The sequence below is a fragment of the Vulpes vulpes genome, chromosome 12, assembly GCF_048418805.1.
Source record: "Vulpes vulpes isolate BD-2025 chromosome 12, VulVul3, whole genome shotgun sequence".
Classification (NCBI taxonomy): domain Eukaryota; kingdom Metazoa; phylum Chordata; class Mammalia; order Carnivora; family Canidae; genus Vulpes; species Vulpes vulpes.
In genome coordinates this window covers 86,630,010-86,656,569 of record NC_132791.1, presented here as the reverse complement: position 1 = coordinate 86,656,569, position 26,560 = coordinate 86,630,010, and the positions used below count along the sequence as shown (strand labels likewise).

The following is a 26,560-nucleotide window of genomic DNA, read 5'->3' as shown; positions in this document are numbered from 1 at the left end:
CAAGCCACCAGAAGCTGAAACAAGGCAAAAGTGGATTCTCCCCTCAGAGCTCGCAAGGGAAGCCAGCCCTGCCAGCTCCTCCGTTAGAAGCCTGTGAAACTGGTTTTGAACTTTGGACCTCCAGAACTTGTAAGCAAATCAGTTTGTGTTTTCAGACACTGGTTTGTGGTAATTTAACAGTAGCAGGAGAAAACCAGGCCAAGTGTTCTGTTTGTTCCTTCGTGCCTCACTACCAGAGGGGGACAGACCCTCACCAATCACCCTCTGTGTGCCAGCCATGTTCTGTGACAGCACACAGTTGGCATTATCCAGGCATACTTGTGAGTGAGTGGCTCCAGGGTTCATGATTTTTATAGGGAGATGGGGATTCACGCTTGGATGTGGTAGTTACAGGAGTTAACTTATGCCCTTGTTTCTTTATGGTTTAAAAAAAAAAAAAACAAAACCCAAAAACTTTGGCTCTAGAAAGTCAAGTTTTGAATACAGTGGATCCTCAAACAATTTAGAGGTTAGGGGCACCGGCCCCGAGCTGTTGAAAATCTGTGTATGATTCTTGACTCCCTCAAAATGTAATTTCTAGTAGTTTACGGACTGGAAGCCTTACTGGTAACAAAGTAAACTAGCCTGTATTTTGTATGTTACTATACTGTGTCCTTACAATAAATAAAATAAGCCAGGGAAGAGAAAATACTAAGGGAAAACACATTTATAGCCCTGGAGTGTGTTTATTGCAAATGTCCATGTGTAAATGGACCCATGCAGTTGAAGAAACCCATGTTGTTCAGAGGTCAACTGCATACTGGATGCTAACCCCAGACTTTGCTACATTAGAAGGGCATTCAGCCAGTGATTTAGAAAACCATATACTACATATTCTGACAAATGAGAATTTTATGAAGTGATAAGTGCTGGGAAGGAAGTGGTAGCAGTTATTTAGATTGTGTGGTAGGATGGTCTGAGAAGACATTGTTTAAAAGGTGACAGTTGAGGGGCACCTAGGTGGCTCCCGTTGGTTAAGCTCAGGTCATGATCCTGGGGTCCTGCGATCCAGCCCCATGTGGGGCTCCCTGCTCAGCGGGGAGCCTGCTTCTTTCTCTCCTCTGCAGTCCTCTGCTTGCATGCTCTCTCTCAAATACATTCAAGTCTTGAATTTTTTTAAAAAGATGGTTTTTGAGAAATATTGTGATAAGGGAAGACCCGGAGGACAAGAATTATGGAAGAAACAAGTGCTGAAGAATATTTAGGAAATGGGTTCCAAACCTTTGCAGACCACAGCAGGGATGCCAAGATATAGTGAAAGTCAAGAATATTGAGACCACTCTATCAGTGAGTGACAGGTATCTTGCTCCTTCCCTTCTTGTGGTCCCGGTTGGTTCTGTTTGCCAGGCAAAGGCTCTGGTTCTGTAGGGGAGTGAATCCCACACAGCCCTGTCTGCCCTTTGTGGTGAGGAAGTCTGAGGGTCTCCACAAGTAGTATGAACCATAAAGGAACTGCCTCGTTGTATATTCTATTGACCTTTTTTTACTTTATTTCGATAATACATAGGTAGAAGTTTCTGTTGAACATAAAACCAAAATAAGCACGCTCATATTTCAGTTCACTTGGGCTGCAATATTAATCGCCTACTTTGTATTGAGAAATTAAATTTTTACTTGGTAAAAAGTGACGATGGTTTTGTTTTGAATACTGACAGATGATTTTCTGAGCCTTTTAATTTTTTCTTATTTTTTAAAAAGATTTTATTTACTCATGAGAGAGACAGAGAGACGCAGAGACATAGGCAGAAGGAAAGCAGGCTCCCTGTGGGGAACCTGATGTGGGACTCTATCCTGGGACCCTGAGATCACCACCTGAGCCAAAGGCAGATGCTCAACTGCTGAGCTACCCAGGTGCCCCTTTACAAGCCTTTTTAAACTCCAGCCCCATCTGCCAGTAACATTATTTCTAGAACTTCCACATGGAATAAAATACTAGTAATGTTGTTATTTATGCTGAGGATCTCAATGTAATTTTAAGTAGAATTTGTTTTGAGATCAGCAAATTAACATCCTAAGTTCTTTTGTTGTTGTTGAGGTAAAATTCATCTGATAGAAAATTCACCATTTTAATGATTTTGAGGTTTTCAGAGTTTCTTTCTAGAGGTTAAGAAAAGAGAGAAAGCTCCAGACTCCAGTTTGCACTGAGCAGAAAGGCTTTGAACAATGTAAAAGATCATCACTAGGGAGAACGACCTAGAATGTCCTGAGGTAGGTTTGTTGGAGCGAGGCAGCAGGCTCTGCAGCAGCCAACCTGCTTATTACCTCAGCAGTGCATTATTTCACCTGAGTCTCAGGAGGCTCCCCAGAAGGAGAATGTTCCTGGGTGGCTCGGTTGGTTAAGTGACCAGCTCATGTCATGATCTCAGGGTCATGAGATTGAGGCCCTTGTCAGGCCCTGGGCTTAGTGCAGAGTCCTCTGGGGAATCTCTCTCTAATAAATAAAGCTTTAAAAAAAATATAAAAGGCTGCCCAGAATATATGGTAAACAGCCCTAAGTAGAGATAACACTGGATTTTGCAGTGATTAAGGATGCTGTTTTCATAAAAGAAGAATTCCTGGTCAGGTGAATACTGTTTACAGGCTAGTGAGGATTATGAGGCATCTGTGCAGACTTATTTTTATGCTCTTCATTCATTAGTATTGTCTGTGTTGCTTCTCTTTAATCACAGGTTCATTTTGGATGTGATTTATACAGTACATGTCCATGAACTTAAATCATAATTTCAAGCTGATAACCTCATAATCACAGTGAGAGCTAGTGTGGTTGATCTGATGGGCAGCTGCTTCACATACACACATGTCCTCATTTGTAAGGTTCTCAGGCTGTTTTTTAAGGGAGGATCTCTAATTTCCTACATTGATTTTTTAAATAAGACTTTACCTATTTATTCGTGAGAAACAGAGAGAGGCAAAGACATAGGCAGAGGGAGAAGCAGGCTCCCTATGGGGAGCCTGATATGGGACTAGATCCCAGGACCTGGAGATCAGGACCTAAGCCAAAGGCAGACACTCAACCACTGAGCCACCCAGGTGGCCCTCTTCATTGATTTAAAAAAAAAAAAAAAATCAAAAGGAAATTGGGAAGTTATATCAAATTTAGGGGAAATAATAAATGCCCGGATTAATGAGACCTCTTTTCTCAAATACTAAGCTGTAGTTTATTTGTTGGGTTTTTCAGAAACTTTTCTGTTTGTACCAAAGAAAAGGAATGGTCATTGCATTCCACCTAGTTAAGGAAGGTACCAGCACGTTACACCCTCACAGTCCTCTCTGCAGGCTCATGGACCTGTCCTCTTGTGGAAGCCTCTTCCAGATGTGTTCCTTTGCATCTCACTCAGAAGCAATTCTGCTTTCCTCCTGGTTTATTGCTGGCCATGTAATTTTGTTTATGATGTTTTTGTTGCTGGTGGTTTTTCTTGTACTCTTTACTCTGACTCAGGAAGCTGGTCTCCTTTTCTATTTATGGTAATTACTAGAGAGCATTTTATTTTGGCCCTTGGGGAGTGCCTGCTGTGTTTCTTTGTGTGGGCATGTATGTTAGGCTTGGAAAGTGTTTTCTTTGAGGTCAGGGCTTTTGTAAAATGGGCTGAAAAAGTTTGTCGAACCCCAACTGGCCATTAAAAATTCGTGTGTGTTTTCTATTTGGCTACCCTGCCCCCCGCCCCCCCCCCCCGCCAGTTTTACATCAATTTTAAGGATAAAATCCATCCCTTACTATCCTGTTAGGAGGACAAGATCTTTTTTCTCTTGTGTGTGGGGTTAGAGAAGGTCTTTTTGAAAGCTACCCTGATAACTGGGGAATGTTAGGAACAAAAAGAGAGCCTGCAGGCCACTCAGTCTCTCTGGAGACAAAAGTGGAATTATATGTTACTGGTGAGCAGGACGTTTCCCAGAATGTATAGCCTCACCATCTCCCTGCTCTGACTGTACAAGAAGAGGAGTAGGTGCTTCAGCTGTGTCCTTCAGGTAGTAACTTGGGATCTAGGATTATTTGGCAGTAGCTTGAGATTTGGGTAAATGAGAAGAAAAACTCAATGTATGGAGGCCCCCCCCCCCCCCCAGGAAGTTGACCCCAATTTAGTTTTGTTCCTTATGATGGGATATTGGGTCAGAGAGTATCTACAATTCAAATCTGTCCCCTCCTGATGGAATTAAATCTGTAGCAGTCTTAACCTGGTTTCTTAATACTTGTAAATTTTAAAAAAAAAACTTTATTCATCAGAGACACAGAGAGAGGCAGAGACATAGGCAGAGGGAGAAGCAGGCTCCCTGTGGGAATTCTGAGGCAGGACTTGATCCCAGGACCTCAGGATCCTGAGCCAAAGGCAGATGTTCAACCACTGAGCCACCCAGGCGTCCCTCATGATACTTGTACTGAGATGTTATTTTTGTATTTATTATTGGCAAATCAGAACCATTCTCTGACTCAGACATGCAGGGTATCCCTCATTCATTGGGACCTCTGGAAACTTTGAGTAGTTTATAGCTGTTCGATTCACTTCCTTCAAGCTAGTAGGTGTTTGGTTTATGTTTCAAGGAACAAAAGCTTGAGTATCTGCTAAAGCGCCCCCCCCCCCCCCCCCCCCACTATTTCAGAGAATACAGAATGCTTGATCTTAGAGAATTTCTGTAAAAACAGTCAGCAGTGTATTAGGATGTTCTGGGGCTATTTCAATAGCTCTTTCCGTAGTTAATGTGAGTTTCTTTGTTTTCTTAGCTTCATTTGCTCAACCATTACTGAAGCTCCTAATGTATACATGAGTCGATGTTGGGGGGTTGTCAGAATATAGATCCTATTAATGCTGTGAGACTGCCTTTCACCGAGGGTGGGAGTGTCTATAGGTGGGTGGTTCCAGGACTGTGTCCTAGAGGTGTGATTCTGGGCTTATTAAAAATCTCGGGGCACATGCCACAACCCCAATCAGCAAAGTCAGAAGGGAGGTGAGGTCTGTACTTGATAAAGCTCCTCATGGGGGTTTCCAGGGCAGTCAACCTTGACCCACCTGTAGCATTCTAGACAAGAGCTTCTGGGGCTGCTCAAATCTGAACACATGTCCTCTGATTGGGACGATGAGAAAAAGACTTATTTTTATTAGGAAGATAAGAATATGGGGGTTTTTGTTTTTGGTAAACCAGTGAAGAGAATTTTGAAGGTGAGAATCTTCGCTTCAGGTGCTCCAGGTTTACTGAAGGAGGAATCCGCAAAGAAGAAGCACAGCATAGTTGGAGCAGTGGGGTGTGACTCATGGCAGCGGGTCACATAAAGGTGTTTTTCTCTTTCCTCTCTCCAGGTCTTAGGGTTTATTCCTTTGGATTTTGTAGTGTTCTGCTCTTTTGTCCCCAACAGCCTTTGTGTCTATGGGTCCCCCCAGTTGCTGGCATCCAGAAGGAACTACTCTGGAACCTTCCTGGACCCACCTGAGAGAGAACAGGGTATAGTTGGTAACTCCACACAAATGTTTGTTTTGTGACCTCTTGAAAACTTCACTGCGTAGTCCTCTCTGGGCCATCTTGTGACCATATTTTGACTACCTGTGAGCAAAGGCCTCAGCCCCCTGTCTTCTTGGTTACCTCTCTCTGTTTGGGGTGGATGTTTGTCATTTTCCTTATTTGCATGTGAAGCCTCAAGAGAGGAAGGGATGCCAGCACCCCCCCCCCCCCCCCCGCCCCCATGGAGTGATTGATTTTATTAGGACTTCACAGAGCTGAATAGGATTTTCTTACCATCAGCTGCTCATGAACCCCAGTGTCACCTGTGTTGACCACTGCCACCTTACTGACCTGCCATCACTGGTGAATTAGGGCTGTGGTGTCAAATGGATTTTTATAGAATGACTCTAGTGAGACCTCTAATTTCTTCTCCTGTGGTCACCCCTCTGCCTTCACTCACTATTTTAAAGCATCATTTTCCCTAAGGCCCCAAAAACCTTCTTCACCATAAAATGACTTGTCCAGGTCAGCCAGTCCTTTATTGGACTTCGTTCCTAACTTTCACATGGACTGGTAAACTGTGTTTTCTGCCCTTTTATAAATTATGGTATACAAAAATATGCTTTTTTTAAACTACTGTGGTTATATTGAGATCTCTAGTCCTGATTTGATCCAAGGCCTGAACTCTGACCTCTCCTAAGGGCAACTCAGTAATAATAATAAGTTACTCAAATAGTAACTCAGACTAGGATGCCTAAAAACTAAACTCCGGTTCTTCCCTTCTCTCTGTTCCAGAGTACTCTTCTCAGAAGTGCCTTCCCTTTGCCCAGAGGTAACTCCATTTCCTGAGTTGAAAGATTTTTGAGTTTATCTTTGACTCTCTCCCTTTTTTCTTTATTTTTTAAAAAAATATTTGAGAGAGAGAATGAGCACAAGCAGGGGGGAGGGGAGGGAGAAGCAGACTCCCTGCTGAGCAGGGACCTTGACCCAGGGGCTGTATCCTAGGACCCCAGGATCATGACTTGAGCTGGAGGCAGATGCATCACCCACTGAGCTGCCCCAGCTCCCCCTTTCTCACACATTCCAGATAAGCACCAAGTTGGCTCCCACCTTCTGAATGTCGCTGGAATGTGACCCGCAGTGGCAGCCGCTTGTCCCACCGTGGTCTTCCCCTCTCCTATGGGCAGTTGTCTTGAGGCCTCCCTTCCCTGCTTCCCTACTTCACCAGCCCACCCTGCCGTGGTTTGTTCTCAATAGAGCAGCCTGTGGGCAACTTAAAAAATGTAGATCAAATCATTATTTCTTTGCTCAAAACTCTCCAGTGGTTTCCTATTTGGAGTGGAATTGTCCTCTGCCTGCTTCTGCTTTATTCTTTCACACATACCGCCTGAAGTGTAAATGGTTAAGCTGCTACTTACATCCACTTTGCTTATAACACGAGTTTTCCCTTATCACTGTGAAATGTCAGCAGAGGAAGAATCATGACTTTGCTTTCAGATAGCCATATTTGCTTTCCCTAACAGCTTTGCTTTAAAGTGAGTTTGTATGCATGCAGTGTCACCTTTGTCGAGGGTCAGCCCTCGTGACTTTGGGGGGCACTTTGTGAACGTATAGGTAAACATGAGACTCTTCATTGAACCTGCACACCAGTACATCAGATTTTATAGAGAGAAATAACTGCAGGAAATCTTGTCCTGCATGAAAGGGGAATTCTTAGAGATGGTTTGGATGCAGGAACCAAGGAAGGTTTCCAGTTCTGTTTAGGTGGCAGAAATAATGATGACTTTTGCAAACCACTGTGAAATAGTGATGGAGTTAAATCCTTGTCATTGGACTAGGACTAGATTAACTTGTAGGAAGTCCATCAGTTTGAAAATTATTATCCTCTTCTGCAGAGGGTCCTGGTCACATAGAATCATGCATTCTATGCGATATAAAACCAAGCTGTGGGTAAATACTGAAACAGACATAGGTGGTAAATTGGGTCTGATTGACTCTTGAGCCTAATTGACTGTGCTTCTTGGTACCAAAGTATTGATATGAAAGTGAATTGAGAATGGAGTCTTACTGGTACATTTAGAAAGTCTGTTCTTTATCTTCTGTGGAATTACTGAAGTCACGGTGAATATTTAGTTAATAAACACCAGTACTCTGATTTCCTGGTATTCGTTTTGAGAGGCAGATGCAAGATGAGAGAGCTGTCACCTCTTGTTCAGTTTGTGTGTGTGTGGGGGTTGGGGAGTGGGCATTGAGAGTTGGGCAATTACAGCCTAGGAGGTAAATTGGGGTGATTTATAAAAGAGTTTTTGTAGGCCATTTTGAGAAATTTGTAAATCTCTCCTGTGGTAGCCAGTGGGAGCCATGGAAGGCCTTTGTGTAGGGGAAGGAATGATGTAGATTGACAGTTGTATTTATTTATTTATTTGTAAGATTTTATTCACTTATTCATTAGACACACACACACACAGAGAGAGAGAGAGAGAGGCAGAGACATAGGCAGAGGGAGAAGCAGGGTCTGTGTGGGGAGCCCGATGCAAGACTCAATCCCAGGACCCCGGGATCACGACCTGAGCCCAAGGCAGACACTCAATCCCTGAGCCACCCAGGTGCTCCAGATTGATGGTTTCAGAAAACAAATCATGCAGCTGTGTTTTGTAGAGAAAAACTGTATGGGAAGGATGGGTGGACTAGGGATTGGTTGGTGGCAGTCATTTTTAAAGGTCTCTTCTGTAAGACCCGAGAGGAGAGCATGTTTTATGTCTGTAGCCGAGGAGTGGAAAGCTAAATAACATTATATCTGATTTAGGGAGTGGAGGTGAATGAGAAGGTGCCAAGTCCTGCTTAAGATTCCAAATTATGGGTAGCCAGGAAGGCAGTAGGAGGGATCATTGAGGTAGAAATCTCACAAGGTGGTAGGGGCAGGGGAGAGGAAAAGATTGTCAAGAAAATGCATTAGTAGTCGCGGATATTAAGATCATTACAGATTGGGAAGGGCAGAAAAATCCTAGTTAAAAATGGTCGGGGGAGAGGAAACCGGAAAGCCAGTGGAGGATCAGGTACCAGTAGAAAGTTTGCATTAGATTTGGTAATTACCATGCTTTTCATGGCAGTGAGAACAGTTTTCCTAGGCAGGGTGGGAGTCCGCTCTACCCCACGGCTCGCCTGTGGTCCCCCAGCCCGCAGCATCACCTGGGAGAAACTGAAGATGGGGCCCACAGTGCAAGGGGGGGGGCAGTTTTCAGGTTTCTCATGGATGTCAAGTTGGCGATCGCTCTCTTGGTCATTTTGTTCTACCTATGAAGCAACCAGAGTTCTAGAATTGGAGTCCAGGTCCCTCTTACCTTGAGGCTACTGTTCTGTTTTCCATCTGTTTATAAGTGCTCACTCGCAAGAAATGGTTTTGAATACATAGTGTGTGCTGAACTTCTTGCCACGTGTTGGGAGCACAAAGATGGAGAGGGCCCAGGGCAGGTACTCTGGAGTCAAACTAATTAGGATGGGGGGAATCCATCTTAATACCTTAGTGTCTAAGGTCAGTCATTTGCAAATGTTTGTATGATAATACTTCACTGGCCAGTTGTAAAATGGGGAGGAGAGTATGTGCAAGAAACCCGTGGTATATGGCCTGCCACATAGTGGTCTACATTTATCATTAGTGCTAAGTGCTAATGGGGAGGGATACGGATGTTAAATTGTTTGTGGAGACAGGTACCTATAAATGACGGGGCAGTTGCAGAGTGGTTGTGCCCTCAGCAGAGGGCTGGAGGGTATGAAAAAAAAGGGATAAAATGTATTGGAACAAATGCAGCACAGTGTTAATTTACCTTCAGTCCGAGGGCATGTTTATTTGTGCGCTTTATGATAGTTTGAAAAATTCCCATAAAAAGCCCCAAAATAAACCTAATGGCTTGTAACTGAATTGCTTCTCAAATGTAGTTTGTCTCCTGGGCAGGAACGTACACTTATACTTACTTCCTGGATGGGGGCACTACTGAGCCAAAAAAGCCAGCAAATAAGTCAGTTAATGATTCAACTCCTAAAATGTCACCATCAGTGTCCTGGGACCTAAGGGAAGAAACAGAAGTGTAAAAATTGCCCTGACCCCCTCACCATGGCTTAGAGGCCCATAACCTTGACTTGTCCTGGCAGAGGAGAGGGGTGGGGCACCAATCATTCTTCATGGTTTGGGCCGCTCTGTTGGTGCTTGGAAACTGGCTGGTGAGGGCTGCCTTTGTCTAGTTTCAATCCTGGAGGATTTATTTTAAGGATTTATTTATTCTTTTAAGAGAGTGAGCACCCGAGTGAGTGGGAGTAAGGGGGAAGCGGGGGTGGGGGTGGGGGGAGAATCCCCAAGCTGAGCCCGATGCCCCATGTGTGGCTGGATCCCAGGACTCTGAGATCACAACCTGAGCCGAAGTCCAGAGTGGGAAGCTCAACAAACTGAGCCACTCAGGCCTCTCCTGGAGGACTCATTTTGTAGGAGATTCCTTAGAAAATGATTTGAAGGCAAAAAAGGGGTAAAGAGGTGTGTCTTTAGGGCCTCCTTGTAGATTGAAAGTGTTGCAGTTCATCCTCAGAATTCATATCCGTCCCCTGCAAACCTGGAAGGCCCCATGCAGCAGAGAGGATTGCAGCCATTTCCCTGAGCATTGTATGGGTGGGAATCTGTAATTCAAATGGTTCCTCAATCCTTAGACTTGGATTCTTGTGCAAACTATTTAATATTCTGGAATTTTTCTGCTAAGCAGAGCATAAAGGTACATATGTTGAAGAATCTCAGGGACATTATGGAAATGCAGTAGGAGGTAGCACACAGTCCTTGAAACCATATCCAATGAAAGGGAAATGGATGCTCTAGAACAGTGTTAGTCATGGGAGCTTCCAGTGATGATGGAAAAATTCCGTAGCTGTGTTGTTCATTTTGGGAGACACTTGAAATGTATCTAGTACAACTTGGAACTTAACTTAAAAAAAAAAAAAAACAAAACTTTATTATTTGTTCATTCATGAGAGACACACAAAGAGAGGCAGAGACATAGGCAGAGGGAGGAGTAGGCTCCCTATGAGAGCCCAACGTGGGACTCAATCCCAGGGCCCCAGGATCATGACCTGAGCCAAAGGCAGATGCTCAACCACTGAGCCACCCAGGTGCCCCTGGAACTTAATTTTTCATTGTAATTAAGTTAATTGTAAATGGCCACATGTAGCCAGTGGTTAGTGTTCCTTGGGGAATTTGGGGCGGAGAGGGATGCATTCTTCACATAAAAAGGATTTAATGGTGAAAAGATCCAATTTGGTTAGAATTCCTTTGGGAACTTTCTTGTTCATAACTTAGTCCCAGATGAAGTCCTTGTATACTCACCCCCTTGGCACTGCTGATGCCAAGTCGTCCTTCATTCTGCTGGGTTTTTCCGAAGACACTGGTCAAGCATTTCTCTGTAACTTGATTTTCTCGCTTTCCCCATTTCTCTACACTTGAAGGTAGATGGTCAACCTAGATATCTGCTGGATTCTTGGAGGTAATCCTGCTGTAGATTTTGGGTCTTTCTGATGATGTCTAAACAACAAACTGTCAGATGAAGTGCTCGGGGAAGCTGGAAGGCTGTGTCGCCAGCCCTGGTGCCATTCCCTGACTGCACCATTTAACCACGAATGAGAGGATGTTGAAGCCCTTCCTGCCGCTGTCTTGACAACAGCAATGTGACATGCTCAGACGCAAAAGAGCTGACTTGGCAGCTGCCCAGCAGATTTTTATAAAGGCTCAGTTGGTGGCCGGAGAATCAGGCTGTCAGAGTTGTGTGTTATGCAATAAATCGTTTTCAGCAGAAGTTCTTAATCCAATTTCAGCTGTGGCTTTTTTTTTTTTTTTTAAATAGGCAGTAATCAAAGATAAGTACACATTATTTAATGGGAGTTTGGAAGAAGTAAAACTCTCCTAGCATAAGCATTTTCAGGCCGTTTACTTTATCCCAGGAAGCGTATCTGTCTGAGGAAAATTTGTTGCTGGAAGTGCTTTTAATTTAAAGTCCAGGCAGAGCAACATCATTCACAAAGTTCAGTTAAGTCCGTGGTTTCCTGACCGCTTGTCATCTTTCTAGATGTGAATATTCCCCTGAATTTTCTCTGATACTGTCAGTATTGATGGTTGATCCATTTCACAGAATTAAAAAAATGGATTAGCTAGTTGATTTGAGAAATGGAGATTTGTAATGTAGAAGACATGATTATTTTGTTGAAAGGGAAGAAATATGAGTTTTAGCCTAAGTTCTCACATTTTTCAATACTTTCTCATTTGTTTTTGGCTCTGGAAATCCTTGTTTATGTGGAATCTGTGCCAAGAATCAACGCAAGGTCCCCAACCCCCCAGGTTTTTTTTTTGGGGGGGGGGATTGCTTTCATTGTTCTCAAACTTCATGGAAGAGGCTGGCATTTCAAATAGCAACAAATTTGATTACGTAGGATGACTTAACAGGTGTATGCAGAATTTGTCCTGAAAAGGCATTCATGTAGAGGTTTCTGGTCATTTTTCCCTGGAATGAGGAAAGCACTATTTGTTCTTCCTTCCCCATCTCCCACAAAAACCCAGTCTTTCAAATCTTTTTTTTTTTTTTTTAAAGATTTTATTTATTCATGAAAGACAGAGGCAGAGACATAGGCAGGGTCCCTGCAGGAAGCCCCATGGGGTACTCGATCCTGGGACGTTGGGGTCACGACCTGAGCCAAAAGCAGACACTGAACCACTGAGCCACCTAGGGGCCCCAAGTCTTCCAAATCTTGTCTCGAAACTGACTGTGGGCTCTGCACCAGTCAGGACCCCCCCCCCCCCCCCCCCCCCACCCCCGGCCAATTCTCTTCCCTTCCACAAGGTGCTTTTTTCTTGCTAATCCAATTTAGGGTAGGGTTGAACATTGGGATTGAGCCATGGCATGCCCTTTTCATTTTAAAAGGGGTAGAAAGTTTCAAGTTCCTGGCTTCCCAGAGCCTTGGCAAGGCACATAAAGAGAGGCTGTATGGCCATGGTGGTGGTATTGGTTCACTTCTCCAGTGGCTCCTTGTGATCCAGACACATAACCATTTGTCTTAGCACGTGTGTAAGCCTGTAATACAGAGGTTTCATGTTAGGAGGTCTTCCTAGCTTTGAATTCTCTTCCCTCGCAATCCCCTGCCCCCCACCCTTTCCATATCTGCTTGTTGTGCTTGCAAGAGGCTGTGAAGAACATTGGATTTCCTATGCCCTTTCTCTGTGGAAGCAGGAGTGTTTTCTTTGGGATGTAATGCCATCTTTAACTGTGCCAGTCCAAAGGGGAACCCTCTTCCCCCCACCAGCAGGTTGACCTTTAAAACCTCAAAGGGGAGGTTTTGAATTTCAGTTTAAAGCGCAAGCGTGTATCACACTGCATTCCTAGTATGTCTTGGGTGTTGGCTTTATTTTTCTTTGGTGATATGGTTAAAAATTATCTGTTGGGTATTAGACCTTTTCTTCTTAATTGGATTCGTATATGCCAGGAGGGACCTGGTGAATTGGTTGGTTGACCTGTGTCCTGGTTTGCACCAGTTGTCCTATATCATCATTAACGATGCCATTGGTTGGTATGATTATCATTCTACCTGTGATGCATGAGTCTCTTACATAGTTTGCTCACAAGTGAGAGGACGTTAGGTATCTTCCTTTGGATGGGCCGTATTTCATTTTTAAATAATTGTAATTGTCAGAAAAAGTTTTGGGTTCTCTTTTTGTTTTTGTTTTTTTAAAACCAGAAACATATCCCTCCAACCCATGCATTTCCATCCTCGTTTTCCCCCTCCTCAAACAAGGTGGCCTGAATTTAAAACCATAAGAAACACCGAGACATGGACAGATTACATGAGGATGTCTTGAGAGATGACCTTAGAACCCGTGTTCGTCCCAGTGAGACGAAGTAACTGCAGAAATTAATGAGAGAAAATCCCTCTCCCTCCTGTTCTTTTACTAATCTCAAGCTAGTACTCATGAATGGTTCTAGGTTTGTGTTTATTTTTTTTCATATAATATTTTCATTTACCTCTTGAAATAAATAATTTTAATTTTGCTTTCATTTAGTAGGAGTTCACGTGAATTACGTGTTTGACATTTTCCCTTTAAGAATTGAATTTCCGAGTTTTGAACTTCTCTTGGGGCACCTGCCGTGTAGTGTGGACCCCACTGACCACACATGCCAGCTTTGGGTTCTCTCTAGCTTTTTGACCTTTGGGCAAGACCTTGAAACTCATCTTTTTTTTAAATAAAGAGTTTTGTGATTACTTCCTTTTCCACCCCATTTTAAGCTGAAAGGAGTTGGTGGTAAGCTTTATAATCTCTAACCTGGCTGTGAGTTCTGGAGGTTTGTTCGTTGGTGCTGTACGCCAACAAGGAGTGCAGTGTTTTCCCGTGCTGGCCCAGCACTCTATTTTCTCGCATGTCTGTTACAAAATGGAGCAGCCAAAGGGTTATGCTGTGCCCTTTTCTCTTAATAAAAAAGATTATGACCATAAGCATTCAAGTTTAATTCCTGACCAGCTGCCATTTTTGATAAGAGATTCTCCAGTTATTTCAAAGAATGGCAGACGTTTTTCAAATGAAAAGAAAACCCTGTCACTTAACTTTTAAAGGCTTTAATACTCAATTTTCCATTTGCCAAAGAAAGTGATTTTTTTTTTTTTTTTTTTTTAGCAGTCAGAATAGCAAAGTAAATCTAGATCTGGATGGTGTTTTTCCTTTTTTACTTCCCTTAAAAAAAAATCTTGTTAGTGCACCAGATATTCTTACTATGGCAGTATTTGCAAAGTGTTTGTTTTGGAATTGGGGAAATTCAGGTTAAGAAATCAGGGGATGGGAGTAAGGGAAGGTTGTACGTTGTCTGGGGCTTGCATCGCACTTCCCCAATAATTTGGTGAAAATGTAAAAACTTAGAGATCTTACTGATGTCACAATAGCCATAGATTTAAAAAAAAAGTCTTTAAGGAAATGCATAAAAAGAACTGACACACACTCTGGGCAACTGAATTTGCATCAGAATGAAGCTTCTGGGTTCCTCTTATCTGTGGCTACAGCACCTCCTGTGCCTTCCTCTGTTAAACTGACCAGTAAGCCAGAATGGACTGGGTACTTGGTTCTGGGGAAGTGGCCCAGGAAGCCAAGAAAGAATCTCTCCCTGTTCAGTGCCGCGCTGTCAAATCAGGTAGGATCCCTGATGAGAAGGGAGAGTCCTGTGGCCCGAAGGAGTCTCGGGAAGGTCAAAGGGGGGATAATTAGGAATTCTGAACACTGAGGCATGAGTGGACTATCAGATGGTTTTGAAAATAGTGATTTGGGAACGCGTAATTGAATGTAGAGGGTGCAGGGTAAAGAGAATGTGAGAATCCTGGAGGATTAGAGAGGAAAGGGAGCCTATGTGGATGTCGTGGTGGAGGAAAAGCAAGTGTCCAGGTGTTTTGTGAATGAATTGGTCAGTATTTAGCTGAAGGTAAGGGACTGTGAATGGATCATCAAGTTTGGGCCGTATGAGACCATGTGGATATCTAGATGGGTGCCATTTTCTTGCTGGGAACTGGGTAGTTGGAGGATGAGGTAGCCAGTCCGTTTGGATTACCACTGCGGGAAGTGTTTTATGGAGGATAGGGGATAGCAGGTGATTTGAGTCAAGAAAATTGTAGGATTTCAAGCACTCCACTTAAAACATCCTGAATGTTTGTAAAGGTTAGGGGCCAGCAGGCAGGTCAAGTGGGGGTAAAAGTAGTGGGAAGAGTGAGCTTCAACTTGAGTCTTTGTTGTTCCCGGAAATTTTTTTTAATTCTTTATTTATTTATGATAGTCACAGAGAGAGAGAGGCAGAGACACAGAGGGAGAAGCAGGCTCCATGCACCGGGAGCCCGTCGTGGGACTTGATCCGGAGTCTTCAGGATCGCACCCTGGGCAAAAGGCAGGCGCCAAACCGCTGCACCACCCAGGGATCCCTGTTCCCAGAAATTTTAATTGAACTCTTACTCTGTCTGGCAGGCTGGGATATCCGTGGTGACCAGTACTTCCCGACCCCATGCAGACATTATTTAAATGGTTGATTAAATGAGGCCACTATTAGGAGCACCTGGGGGTTCAGTGGTTAAGCATCTGCCTAAGGCCCTGGTCATGATCCTGGGGTCCTGAGATGGAGGCTCATGTTTGGGTCCCTGCTCAGCAGGGAGTCTCTTTCTCCCTTGTTTCCATTTCCCACTCCCCCTGCTTGTGTTCTCTTGTGCACGCACTCTCCCTCTGTCAAATTAAAAAAAAAATGAGACCGCTATTGAAGAGGGGGGAATAAAAGGTAATAAACTCTTAAGTGTCTGTATTTTGATTTCACCTGACCTGTAACAATAGTCTGCCTAGGCTTTTTGTAGGGCTCTCTGCCCTTGGCTGTTCTGAATGACAGGTAAGGCTACAGCAGAGTAAGTGTTGGACTGAGGTACCTTCTTGCAGGCCTGCTGTGACCCCCTCCTGGCCAGCCCTGTGTGACCACCACACGTGGTGCAGGCACACCTGTGCTTTCTGCATCTGGCATCCTCCTAGGGGGGAGGAGTGCAAGCCTCCTAGCTCAGAGTAGGGTGATTCATATTAACCCCACGGCTGTGCAGAACAGCTTAAGTTTTAATTTCAGAATTATTACCCACCTGTTGAGCTCTTGGAAACAGAACAGAGTCCACTTCTTTACCTACTGGGTTTGTGTCCTGCGCCAGCATCGAGGGAGGTGACAAGGCTTGACTGGCAATGTACCTTATAGAAAGGAACTCCTGGGTTTCAGGACAAAGTTTTTAAATGACTAGAATTTGAAAGCCCATAATCTGGGTCATGGATTTGCTTCTCCTGTATTTAAGGTACTTTATAGGTTTCACGAAGCTGCTTGTGTCTGTGCGAACCTTAAATGCATTTGCTTTTGCAGGTGGTTTATGTTTTAATGAGACATTAGTTGTAGGGATATAATTCTCCTGTGTGGAGGCTCGAAGTCGTCATGAAGGCACCAGTCTGAACACGATGCAGTAAATCACTGCAGGAACTTTACATTGAAAGTGACTTTGGGGTTTATAATTTATAAACTCTGGGCATGTAGGAAATAATAGTTTAGAATCACATTAGCAGTCAGTGATGAGAACAGGAATCTGGTTCTGACGCAGAGCATTCTGCAGGGCAGGCTTCTCTGGATGCTGTGAGAAGCTGGGATTTCAGCCTGTCTTTCACTTCAAGAGGAGCTAATGATTAATCATCCAGATGCAAGTAATCTGCTCAGGAAGCTGGCGGGACAGTGACTTCACCTTTTGTGTACCTTTTGTGGGTTGTGTTAGGGGTAGAGCGTGACTTGTATGTAGTAGCAGTTAAGTCATGCATGCTTCTCCCTCAGGGTTGTGGCCATTTGTTGACTTCTTGCAGCCTCAGACCCACCAACCCTTGCCTAACCAACTCTGACCTTGTAGATGCTCTCTGCCTTTTTTGGGAGCGCCCCCAGGAAGACAGGATGTGCCTTCTTCCTCTGGAGCGAATGGAAATCTCAGCTTGGCAAGGTCTGCAGGAGTTGAAGGATGTCGGGGGTGGGGGGGGGGGGAGGTGGAAATCTTTAGCTCTTCTTTCCCAAGGTTCTCTTCCCCTTATTATAGAAGATGGAGAATTACTCTCCTTCTGGGAAAATCCTGGCAGCTTAACCAGAGTGCAGCTTAAAGTTATTTAGGGCTTAGAGTCTCCATGTGGTTGGGTTTCTAAGATGTAGTTTGCGTTTATGCAGAATTTAGGAATTCTAGAGCTGGGAAAGCCCTCAGGTCATCTAGCCCCCTTACCTAGTTCCACAGAGGTATTCCAGGACCTGGGTGTTAGGGAGGAAAAACCAATTCTGTCGGACATGCAGGACAACAGCCTCTTGAGGTGGAAGTCCTCCTGTTTGAGCAAAAGGAACCCAAGTATATTCACCCCACCTCCTGCTTTTAGCTGAGGATATTAATGTTTTCCTTATTCTCCTAAGGCCCAAAATATCTGGAAGCTCTGATCTTTCTAAGGTGAATAGTTATAAAATGCTTTAGTCTTGAAGTCAGTGTGTGAAGGTGAGGACTTCTTCAATTAGGAGACTGCAGGCAGGTACCCACAGGAGAGAACCTGCGACCGTCCTCTGCTGTGTCCTTGCTGTGTGCGAGGCGGCACTTCCAGCCTTAGGCACACCTTCTTGCTGATTCCCCGAAACCCTTAACCTCCGCCTAATGTCCGGATCCACTATCTCCGCATTTCCAGACTTGGCCCCTCTTCTGAGTTCCTTGCTAGGCGGCTCCCTCTGCTCCTGCTCTTGCTGCTGCTTGCCTTTGCTCTGTCCCCCTGTGGTTACTGCCTGAGTGGCTTGAGATGGTGGCTTGAGACTGTGGCTCCTCTCTGGATTTCCCCAACCCCCAGCTGCGGAACCGGGCCTTCATCCCTTCCTCTCTTTTCAAGAGCTTGTATTGCATTTGATACCACAGACATCAGGGAGCCACTCAAATTAGAGCTTCAAGACCTGTTATTAACCTGTGTGTATCCCACCCCCCGTTTAAATCACCCCTCACCTCCCAAACGTCCTACCCCTCCCCCTCCCCTATTCTCTACTCTTCCAGGATTCATTGTCTTTTCTCCCCCACAGTGCTCTCTTTCATTTAGGACTTCATTCTATAAGTGGTCAGTACAAATCCAGTTTCATTTCTTCTGACCGAATTGTAAATTCTTTGAAGGCAGCACCACCCCACCCCCCTCCCCCCATGTGACACCAGCAGCAGTTTCTAGAAGAGCACAACACATTCTTGTAAGGCAGGACACATTCTGACATTACTCAGTGAAACTCCAGCACAGTGCTTCATTACATCTCTGTTGGTGGGTGTGCTTGACTCCTCTTTCTCCATTTTGCCAGGAATATGAAATTTCACTTATTACTGGTTAATGAAGGTATTGGGGCCTGGGGCTTATAAGGGAAGCCAGGTGGTTGTCTTCCTTCCACTCCCTTTCTGTAAGGTCTGTGAGTGAGCTTTTTGCTGGGAGATCAGCAGGCCTCAGCAGGATGGGACCACAGGATGGAATTCTGACCTGGTCTCAGGCGTGTGGTACTTGTTTGGATTTTTTTTTGTTTCAAGGTTTATTCTAACTCTTATTTACTTACACCCCCCCCCCTTTTTTTTTTTAAAGTGATTTCTCTTCTCTCTTCTGTTTCTCCAGGATGACAGTGATGGGATTCCGTGGTCAGAAGAAAGGGTGGTACGTAAAGTCCTTTATTTGTCTCTGAAAGAATTCAAGAATGCCCAGAAGAGGCAGCACGGGGAAGGCCTGGCTGGGAGCCTGAAAACAGTGAATGGTGAGTTGCCTCTTTTGTTGGAATTGGATGGTATATTTGGGCACGGCCTTGTTTCTGAACCGGAGATGTGTTTCGGGCGGCTGGTGCTTCTCAGGCTAGGCCCCAAATGGTAGTTATTTTGGACATCCTACTGGGTTTATAGATTCATTTTTATGCTCCTTTTATGTCTGTGTAATATAATTGGCGAGGTGCCTTAATTAGTCTCTTCCCTATAGATCAGACCAGGCTGTGATCTGATTTTCTACCAGGTCCTGGGTTGAAGGTAGAGTGAGTCTGATGGGTTTTTCTGTGGATATCCATCTTTCGACTTGGATCTCGCTGTGCCGTGGAGCTTCTGGTTCTCCCCTGTTTGTATAGAAAGTAGCTTGAGTCCCGTGTGCCTCCCGCCCTTCCTGCTGTCTGGTTCAGCAACCTCCTAAGTACCTGCTTCCGTCCTTGTGGATCAGGCCAGGCAGGTGGTTACCTGGCCACAGGGATCCAGTGGCACAGAATTCCTGTGCATTTGAGAGCGCAGCTGTACAGTTATCAGATGTCTCCTTGAAGCCTGGAAGGAAACGTAACTCTTCTCTGAGTTTCTTCTGCTGTCTCTTTTTCACAGGTTTAGGGTGATGGGACTGAAATCATCCAGTGGTAACCGTTTCAGAACACGTATTTGGTTACAGGCTGTATTTTATTTCAGGGGATGTGGCCCTGATGGCATTCCATAGTCTGTCTTGTACTTATTCGTCCTTTAGAATTTCTGGATAAATGTGAATATTTGACCACGTTCTAGTTTGTACTTGCTTGGAACCAAGGAGATAAGGGAGAGGAGGTTGTGGTGTTTTTTTGTTTTGTTTTGAGCCTCTGCCTTGGTTGTGGGGTGAGAGTCATGACATATGGGGGTACTTGATAGCTTGCCAGGGTGCAGAAGGACAGGCTCACTGAGGCCTTCCATGGTCTTTCCAGGCTGCTTCGTTGTAAGGTTGGTTGTCTGGCAGCCTCCTATTGGGACTGCTGCTGTCAGGCGGGAAGTGCATTGAGCCATGGCAGGGTTTTCAGGGATGCCCTCCCTGAACGCCACCATGGTTTGTCCTGCCACCACCCCAGGCCCTCTCTTCTTCTGTGTGACTTGAAACAAGAAGCCCCTGAACTCTGAATCCACACATATGGGCATAGCCCTCCCTCTTTTCAATCTTTCACAAACATAAAAGCAAAATTAGTAAAATTTGTTGCCAGAAGCCTAGAATTCGGACCCCTGTGTGATGTAATTGTTCTTGTCATTGCTTCACATTGAACATAGTGTTTGGCTTTATGTTTTTTAGGGGAACCTGACAGGGAGTACGGGGGCGGGGTGGTGGTGCGGGGTGCGGGGTGCGGGTGGGGTGGGGAGAGAATATCCCTGCATCCTGACGTTACTATTGGGCAGGTGTCCCTGCTGTGAGTTTAGATTTTACTGTGCGGATAAGGCACGCGCTTGTTCTGCTGTGTAGGAGCAGTAATGCCTTAGAGGTTTTAAAATCTCTTAACCAAACCAAAACAAAAACCAAAACACCAATCCATCTGAGAAAAAAAACCCAGCTTTTTAGGACACCTTAGCCAGGTGTCCAGGATTTAAATGAAGGTGGAATTTAGGTAAAAGAACAAAACCTGAAGTCCTTCAAGAGGTAACAGGTACTGCCAGCCTCTGGGCCAAAGGTACCTCTCATTTTTAATTGGCTTTGTCAAAGGTTTGACAATGCTAAGGAATTCTGCGAACACTGGCAAAGACCAAAGACCCCTCTGTGGGTGTGGGGATCATTGAAAACTTTAAAGAGTTCTAGTACCAGTTTCATAAAGAAAAGGGGGGTTTTGTTGTGGTAGTTGTTATTTCATGCTGATAAAGACTGATTTGTCTTCTTGGGGTGTTTTTTTTTTTTTTTTAAATTTTTAAAAAAGATTTTATTTAAGAGAGAGAGTTTGTGCAAGCATGAACAGGGGGAACCGCAGAGGGAGAGGAAGGAGGAGAACTGCCCGCTGAGCAGGGAGCCCAACACAGGACAGGATCCTAGGACCCCGAGATCAGGACCTGAACTGAAGGCAGATGCTTAACCGATTGAGCCGCCCAGGAGCCTTGCCCTCTTGTATCATTCATTCATTCATTTATCTATTTATTTATAATTTTATTTATTTATTCATGAGAGACACAGAAAGAGAGAGAGAGGCAGAGACACAGGCAGAGGGAGAAGCAGGCTCTATGCAGGGAGCCTGATGTGGGACTCGATCCTGGGTCTCTCCAGGATCACACCCTGGGCTGAAGGCGGCACTAAACTGCTGAGCCACCCAGGCTGCCCTCTTGTATCTTTTTAAATAACTGAGACACGGAGGACTCTCTGGAGATCCCCGTTTGTGGTCTTGCTGGTGCTTGTGCAAGCCGACAGTGCACATCCACATGCTTGTTACTGTGTATCCTGGATGTCCATAGCACTTCTAGGGGAACCTATCTCCCTGTTTTGAGAGGCAGCCACCAGGTCAAAGTGTGCTTTCTCATTGGGGGCCTACTGGAGAGATCAGGAAACCAGAGTCATTGACTGGGGAGTAAGTCCTATGTATGTCCCTGGTCCTCAGCAGTGTTCTCTTAGAGGGCATGGTCCAGGGAAGGCGGAAAGCAGTGGAGCATCCCAGACGTTTTTGGTGGGGTGGGGGGAGATGGGGGGGATGGGATGATTGCCAGCAGTGTTCTCTGTGTGCCCATAGGCATGTTCCTTGTATAGTGGACGCTTCGTGGTCCTCATTCACATACTGAGTGGTAGAAGGACCTTGACCTGGGCGTATTTACATCACAGCACCCGATCTTGGGGTTCTTCACTGTGGGGCAAATGAAGACTGGGTTAGTGGGGGAGAGTGGTTTTCACAGCTCTGCAAGATGAAAAGTTTTGGCTTTTTGCTTTGTTTTGGTTAGTCACAGAACCTCTTGAAGTTCTCTTATAAAAAGTGATATCCATTGGTCCAGAGTGAATTATCACAGAAACGAGTCTGGTGGTAGAGTTTTGAAGCTGTGCCTGGATCACATCCCTTGTGAGGACAGCGATCAGAGTGAGGGCCTGGGCCCAGGTTCGGGGGTGCATAGCTGCTGTCCCTGTGGCACGCACACCCCCCCCCCCCCCATGCCTCCATTTTCATGCTTTGCAGCTTGGGGACCTGGGTATTGACCTGCCTCTGAGGCCCCTGGTGTTTTCATCTGTAAGCCAAATAAAATGTCCTTGCGGGGCTTGGTGAGTGCTCTGGGTGGTGATTTTTCCCCAAGGTCACATATCTGTCCTCTGTGCAGTAGCAGAACTGAAATTACAACTCATGTCCTACAACTTTGAACCTAGCATTTATTTGGGAAAGGCAGAAGGGGTGAAAATCACACCGAATCTTTGAAGGAGTAGTGTGGAAAGCAAGACGTTTGGGGTCCATTCCCCTCCCCGGATCACTTTTCAGAAGTTGTCTCTAGGTTATTGATCCTGCCAGGGTTTTCTGGGGGAAAACAAATACTACCTTGCCTTCCCCAAGAGAAGGAGCTTGAGGTGACTTTTTATCTAATTTGAGAATGAATTGACATCATTTCCACTGAATCGTTGGCGTGCTAGGATGATGCTTCCATCCTTCTTGTGTGAGGCGGGTGGTGTCTGGTGTCTGAACAGCACACAGAAAGAAGGCATCTTGTATCTGAGTGGCTGAGCTCTGCTGCCCCATTTCTGTGGGTCTTGTGTCGTCATAATAACCCAAGCAGACAGAAGATTGTAGGGAGACTTCATATTTTATGTCACCAAATCCATGTTTGCCATCAATCTTGCTTTTGTGGTTCTAAATTGACAAGGAACAAGGGTTTTTGTTTTCTCCTAGGAGAGGTAGCGAATGTGAGTCCTGAACAGCCTGGCAGCCTGTCTGTGTAGGGATTGAAATCCTCATTATAGCCTGTTGGGTTATAGCCGGTGTGGGGGAGGCGGCGCTCGGATTTTTGCTGATTGTGAGAGCCGTCTGTCTGCTTCCTGCTGTAGATAATGCCGCTTCTTCTGGCTGTAATAAATTTGACAAAAGCCTAGGGAAGGGCTGGCAGAGGCTGAGGCCTCGGCCACTCTTTGAGGGCCCTTGGCCCACTGGGGCTGAAATTAGGGACATTTAAATAATAACATGCTACACAAATGAGTACACATAATTACACAGTAAGAGAGGGGAGCTATTAGCTGTATTTTGAGTTTTATTTGCTTCCTATAAATGTCATCTGAGATCAAGCAAGCCCTCTGGCCAGCCAGAGACCCTTGAGTAGATTTAAGAGACCCTGGATCCTTTTCCTTGGAACCTTACAGTAGTTGTGATGGCCAGTCTGTATTGAGCATTCACTATCGATGCACTTTTGATTCTAGCACTTTATCTGCATTTCACTCATTTTAATCTTCAGAACAAACCATTTTGTAGATGAGGAAGTGATACACCAGGGTGGATTAGCCGTTTGCTTACACAAGTAGTCCTTGGCAGCCAGACTTTAAAACCCCGGCTTTCTGCATCAGCGCTCCCTTGCTTTCAACCAACTCTTAGATACAAGTAATTTTGGAACGCTCTGTAAAGATAGCATTCTAAAAATAAGAATTTGTAGGAGGACACTTTTTCTAATAGGCGTTTCTTTGGAAGGAGAATAATGGGAGATCTTCCGTTGGGGGAGGACACTTTAGGGGGGTGGGGTGAGGGAGACAGTGTGAGTATGAATGTGGGCATGTTTCTGGGCTTTATTAGAGCTTGTAATTGATAGAGGGAATCAAAAGATGGCACCCCTTCTGCTAGGGTACCTGCCTTAGGCCTGTCACAGGCGCACGGATATATTTGTTTTCTCTCTTCGCCTAGAGGTAGAGAATTGTATTTTTAAGGTTCATCTTGAACCACCGGGTTGGCAGTCCAGTAAGGCCACCGGCCTTGTCACCTCGTTGGTGAGGGATGGGCCTTTCTGGCAACAACTGCCAATTGATATCAAGGGCCACAGTTAGAAGTGCAGACACAGGGGAACTCCCCACCCTCCCTCCCCGGCCACCTTGTTTTCTTTAAGGAGTAAAATTTTCAATTCTTTGAAAATCTTTCTCAAAGATTCCTGATGTTTTGACTGTGAAATGAAACATGGCCCCAACTCCTGCAAATTCAGCATCCACTGCATAAAATAGAAAATTTCTTCTGAGTCCAAATGAGAAGTCCCAGCGCTTCATCCCACGAATGGAAGTTTAATCACGCAGCTATAATGAAAAGACTGTCCTGGTTGTATGATTGCCTTCTGTCATCGGGGGTGGGGGGGAGAAGAGAGACACAAACCTCTCCCTTCTGTTTTGGGCCTGAAGTGTTCATGTCTAGCTGTTGGTTTTTGTTTGTTTGTTTTAAAGATTTTATTTATTTATTCATGAGAGACACCCAAAGAGAGAGAGAGAGAGAGAGGCAGAGACACAGGCCAGAAGGAGAAGCAGGCTTCCTGCGCAGAGCCCGATGCAGGACTCGATCCCGGGTCTCCACCCTGGGCCGAAGGCAGGCGCTAAACCGCTGAGCCACCTAGGTGTCCCAGTTTTTTGTTTCTTTGTTTTTCCTCCTGGAGAAAGTGCCTTATACCCCAACGCTTTGCCCAAATGGAACTGCTAATGTCTTAAGTGCCTGCGTCCTCTGTAAGCTGTCGGCACTGCCAGCTCAGGCTGCCCTTGAGTAGTGGCTGCAGCTTGGGTTTTCTGGAACATTCCAACCTCAGACTCTTCTTCTGTGCCCCTCATGATGTGTGAGACAACACTCCATGTGAAAAGAGCTGGGCGAAATTGAGGGTTAAATACACTTCACTAAACAACTTAAATGCATTCTTTGTTTTAAAAAACAACAACAACACAAAGCTACATTTTTATCCTGGAAAATGATTGGGTCAGAGAGGCTTGATGTCTTTCTCGTGGTCAGTCTTGGACCTAAGTCATGCGTTCCGGGCATTTCTTGATAACCCTTCCATTTGGTTGATACTTGATTGCATCTTTAGAACACGGTTTTGTGAATAAGAAAATAACTCCCATGGCTCTTCTTTCCTGTCACTTTGTGCTTGAGGTCCTCTCCCTCCCCCTCCAGTTCTCTCGGGCTGCTGCTTCCTCTGTCAGCTGTGCCCAGCTTCTGTCCTCCTCATCCCGTCAAATCTTGGTCTGCTTTAAGAGAAGGAGCCTACAACAGGTAGAGGTGTGTGGGTGGGAGAGTGTGTATGCGTGTGAGAGAGTGTGTGTTTAATTTGTGTGAGAGAGCGCATGTGTGCACGTGCTTTCTCTCCTCCCTGTCACAGTCCCTAGAGAAGCCCGGCTTTGAGGGGTCCTGAGGACAAGAGGATGAAAATCTATGATCTCCTTTCTCCTGTCAACTACTGGGACATCACCCTGGAACTTATCCCTCCTCATTATTTACTTCTCTCCTCCATGATTGCTATCAGTAAACAAAACATGTTGTAGTTGCTCCCATAATAAAATAATCCCTCTACTGATCTTGTATCTCCCTCCTGCTGTTCATTTCTCTCCTCACTGCAGAGTTCTGTGAGAGAACATGTCTACACAGTCTGTCCCCTCTACTACTTCTATTTGTGTTAATATCCTTTCCCCTCTCATTTTTCTTTGAACCCCTAGAATCAGGCCATGATTAAGGCTTGATAATGACCTTGAATGCCAAATCAAGTTTCCAGTCAGTGTCACCTTATTTGCCCCTTTGGCAGCATTTGACAGTGACTGAACCTGTCCTGAATTCCACTTACCACTTGCCTTCACTGATTTCGTGGAAGGCCTCATGAATATGAGGTGTCCCAAAGCCAACTGTTCCTACTGTATCTCCTGTGCTCTGCCTGTCTTCCCGTTGTCCATAAATGCCAGTTCCATTCTTCTAGTTGCTTCACCTTAAACCTTGGAGTTATCTGTACTTCTCTGATTTTTCCTTACTTTGCATTCCATCCTTTAGCAAAAGCTGTTTATTCTGAATTCACATCTTTTGCATCTGAATTTGCACTAATGGCACTAGTCTGAAATCTCTAGCTTGGGCTGGAACCCCCTAATGCTCTTTAATCTCAGCTTCTGCCTTTTTCCGTCTCTAGGCAGCAGTCAGAACAGGCCTCAGCACATGCTCGGTCCTGCTGTGTGTCTCCCTGCCTCTTAGCTTAGTAGATGCTCAGCTCATCCTTACCCTGACCACTTGGCATGGGCCACAGTGTCTGTCAGGTCTCCTCACCACCACCTCCCCTACTAGTCTGTCCGCCTTGGTGTTCCAAATGCACCCGAATTCGTGTGTGTGTGTGTGTGTGTGTGTGTGTGTGTGTGTGTGTGTGTGTGTTTTAACTATGTTTTGAGATCATGAGCATGGGGAGAGTGAGAGAGATCTCAAGCAGGCTGCTCAGTGGACTCCTGGGCACTCTGCAGAGCATGTGGTGTGTGAAGCAGGGTGCAGATCACTCTCTGCCCACAGACTGCTCCTCACTCCCCCTTCCAGCACCTTCTGCTGTGCTGTAGACACATCCCCTCTGTTCAGGGGGTCGAGTGTCCCACATATGACTCCTGGTTTTGTTTCAGAAATGCACATAGCCTGACACCCTACCCCCGGATCACAGCCTATGCTGTTTCCCCTGTCTCTAAAGGCACATGTTTATTCATAGTTATAACATTCGTTGGTCTTACCATCATAAAGATTCTTGGAATTGGATCACCCTTGCACCTTTTTCTCTACCATGTTTCTGGATTGTCTGTTCAGGTACAGGATACATTGTCAGATAA

At 45.1% G+C, this 26,560-nt stretch overlaps 1 protein-coding gene across 6 annotated transcripts in view; it reads left to right on the top strand.

Annotated features, from left to right (window-relative positions):
• The window catches only part of JARID2 (jumonji and AT-rich interaction domain containing 2), a 259,185-nt gene that overhangs the window by 103,724 nt on the left and 128,901 nt on the right, over positions 1-26,560 (top strand). For 5 of the 6 annotated variants that reach the window (XM_072729083.1, XM_072729078.1, XM_072729080.1 and 2 more), the window contains exon 2: positions 18,677-18,812. The exons of the other annotated variant lie outside the window; for it this stretch is intronic. Coding sequence is in view for 2 of the 5 variants with exons in the window: in XM_072729078.1 (XP_072585179.1) it covers positions 18,677-18,812 (136 nt within the window). In the remaining 3 variants the exon portion in view is untranslated. The remainder of the gene's footprint in view (positions 1-18,676; positions 18,813-26,560) is intronic. 6 annotated transcript variants of the gene reach the window in all.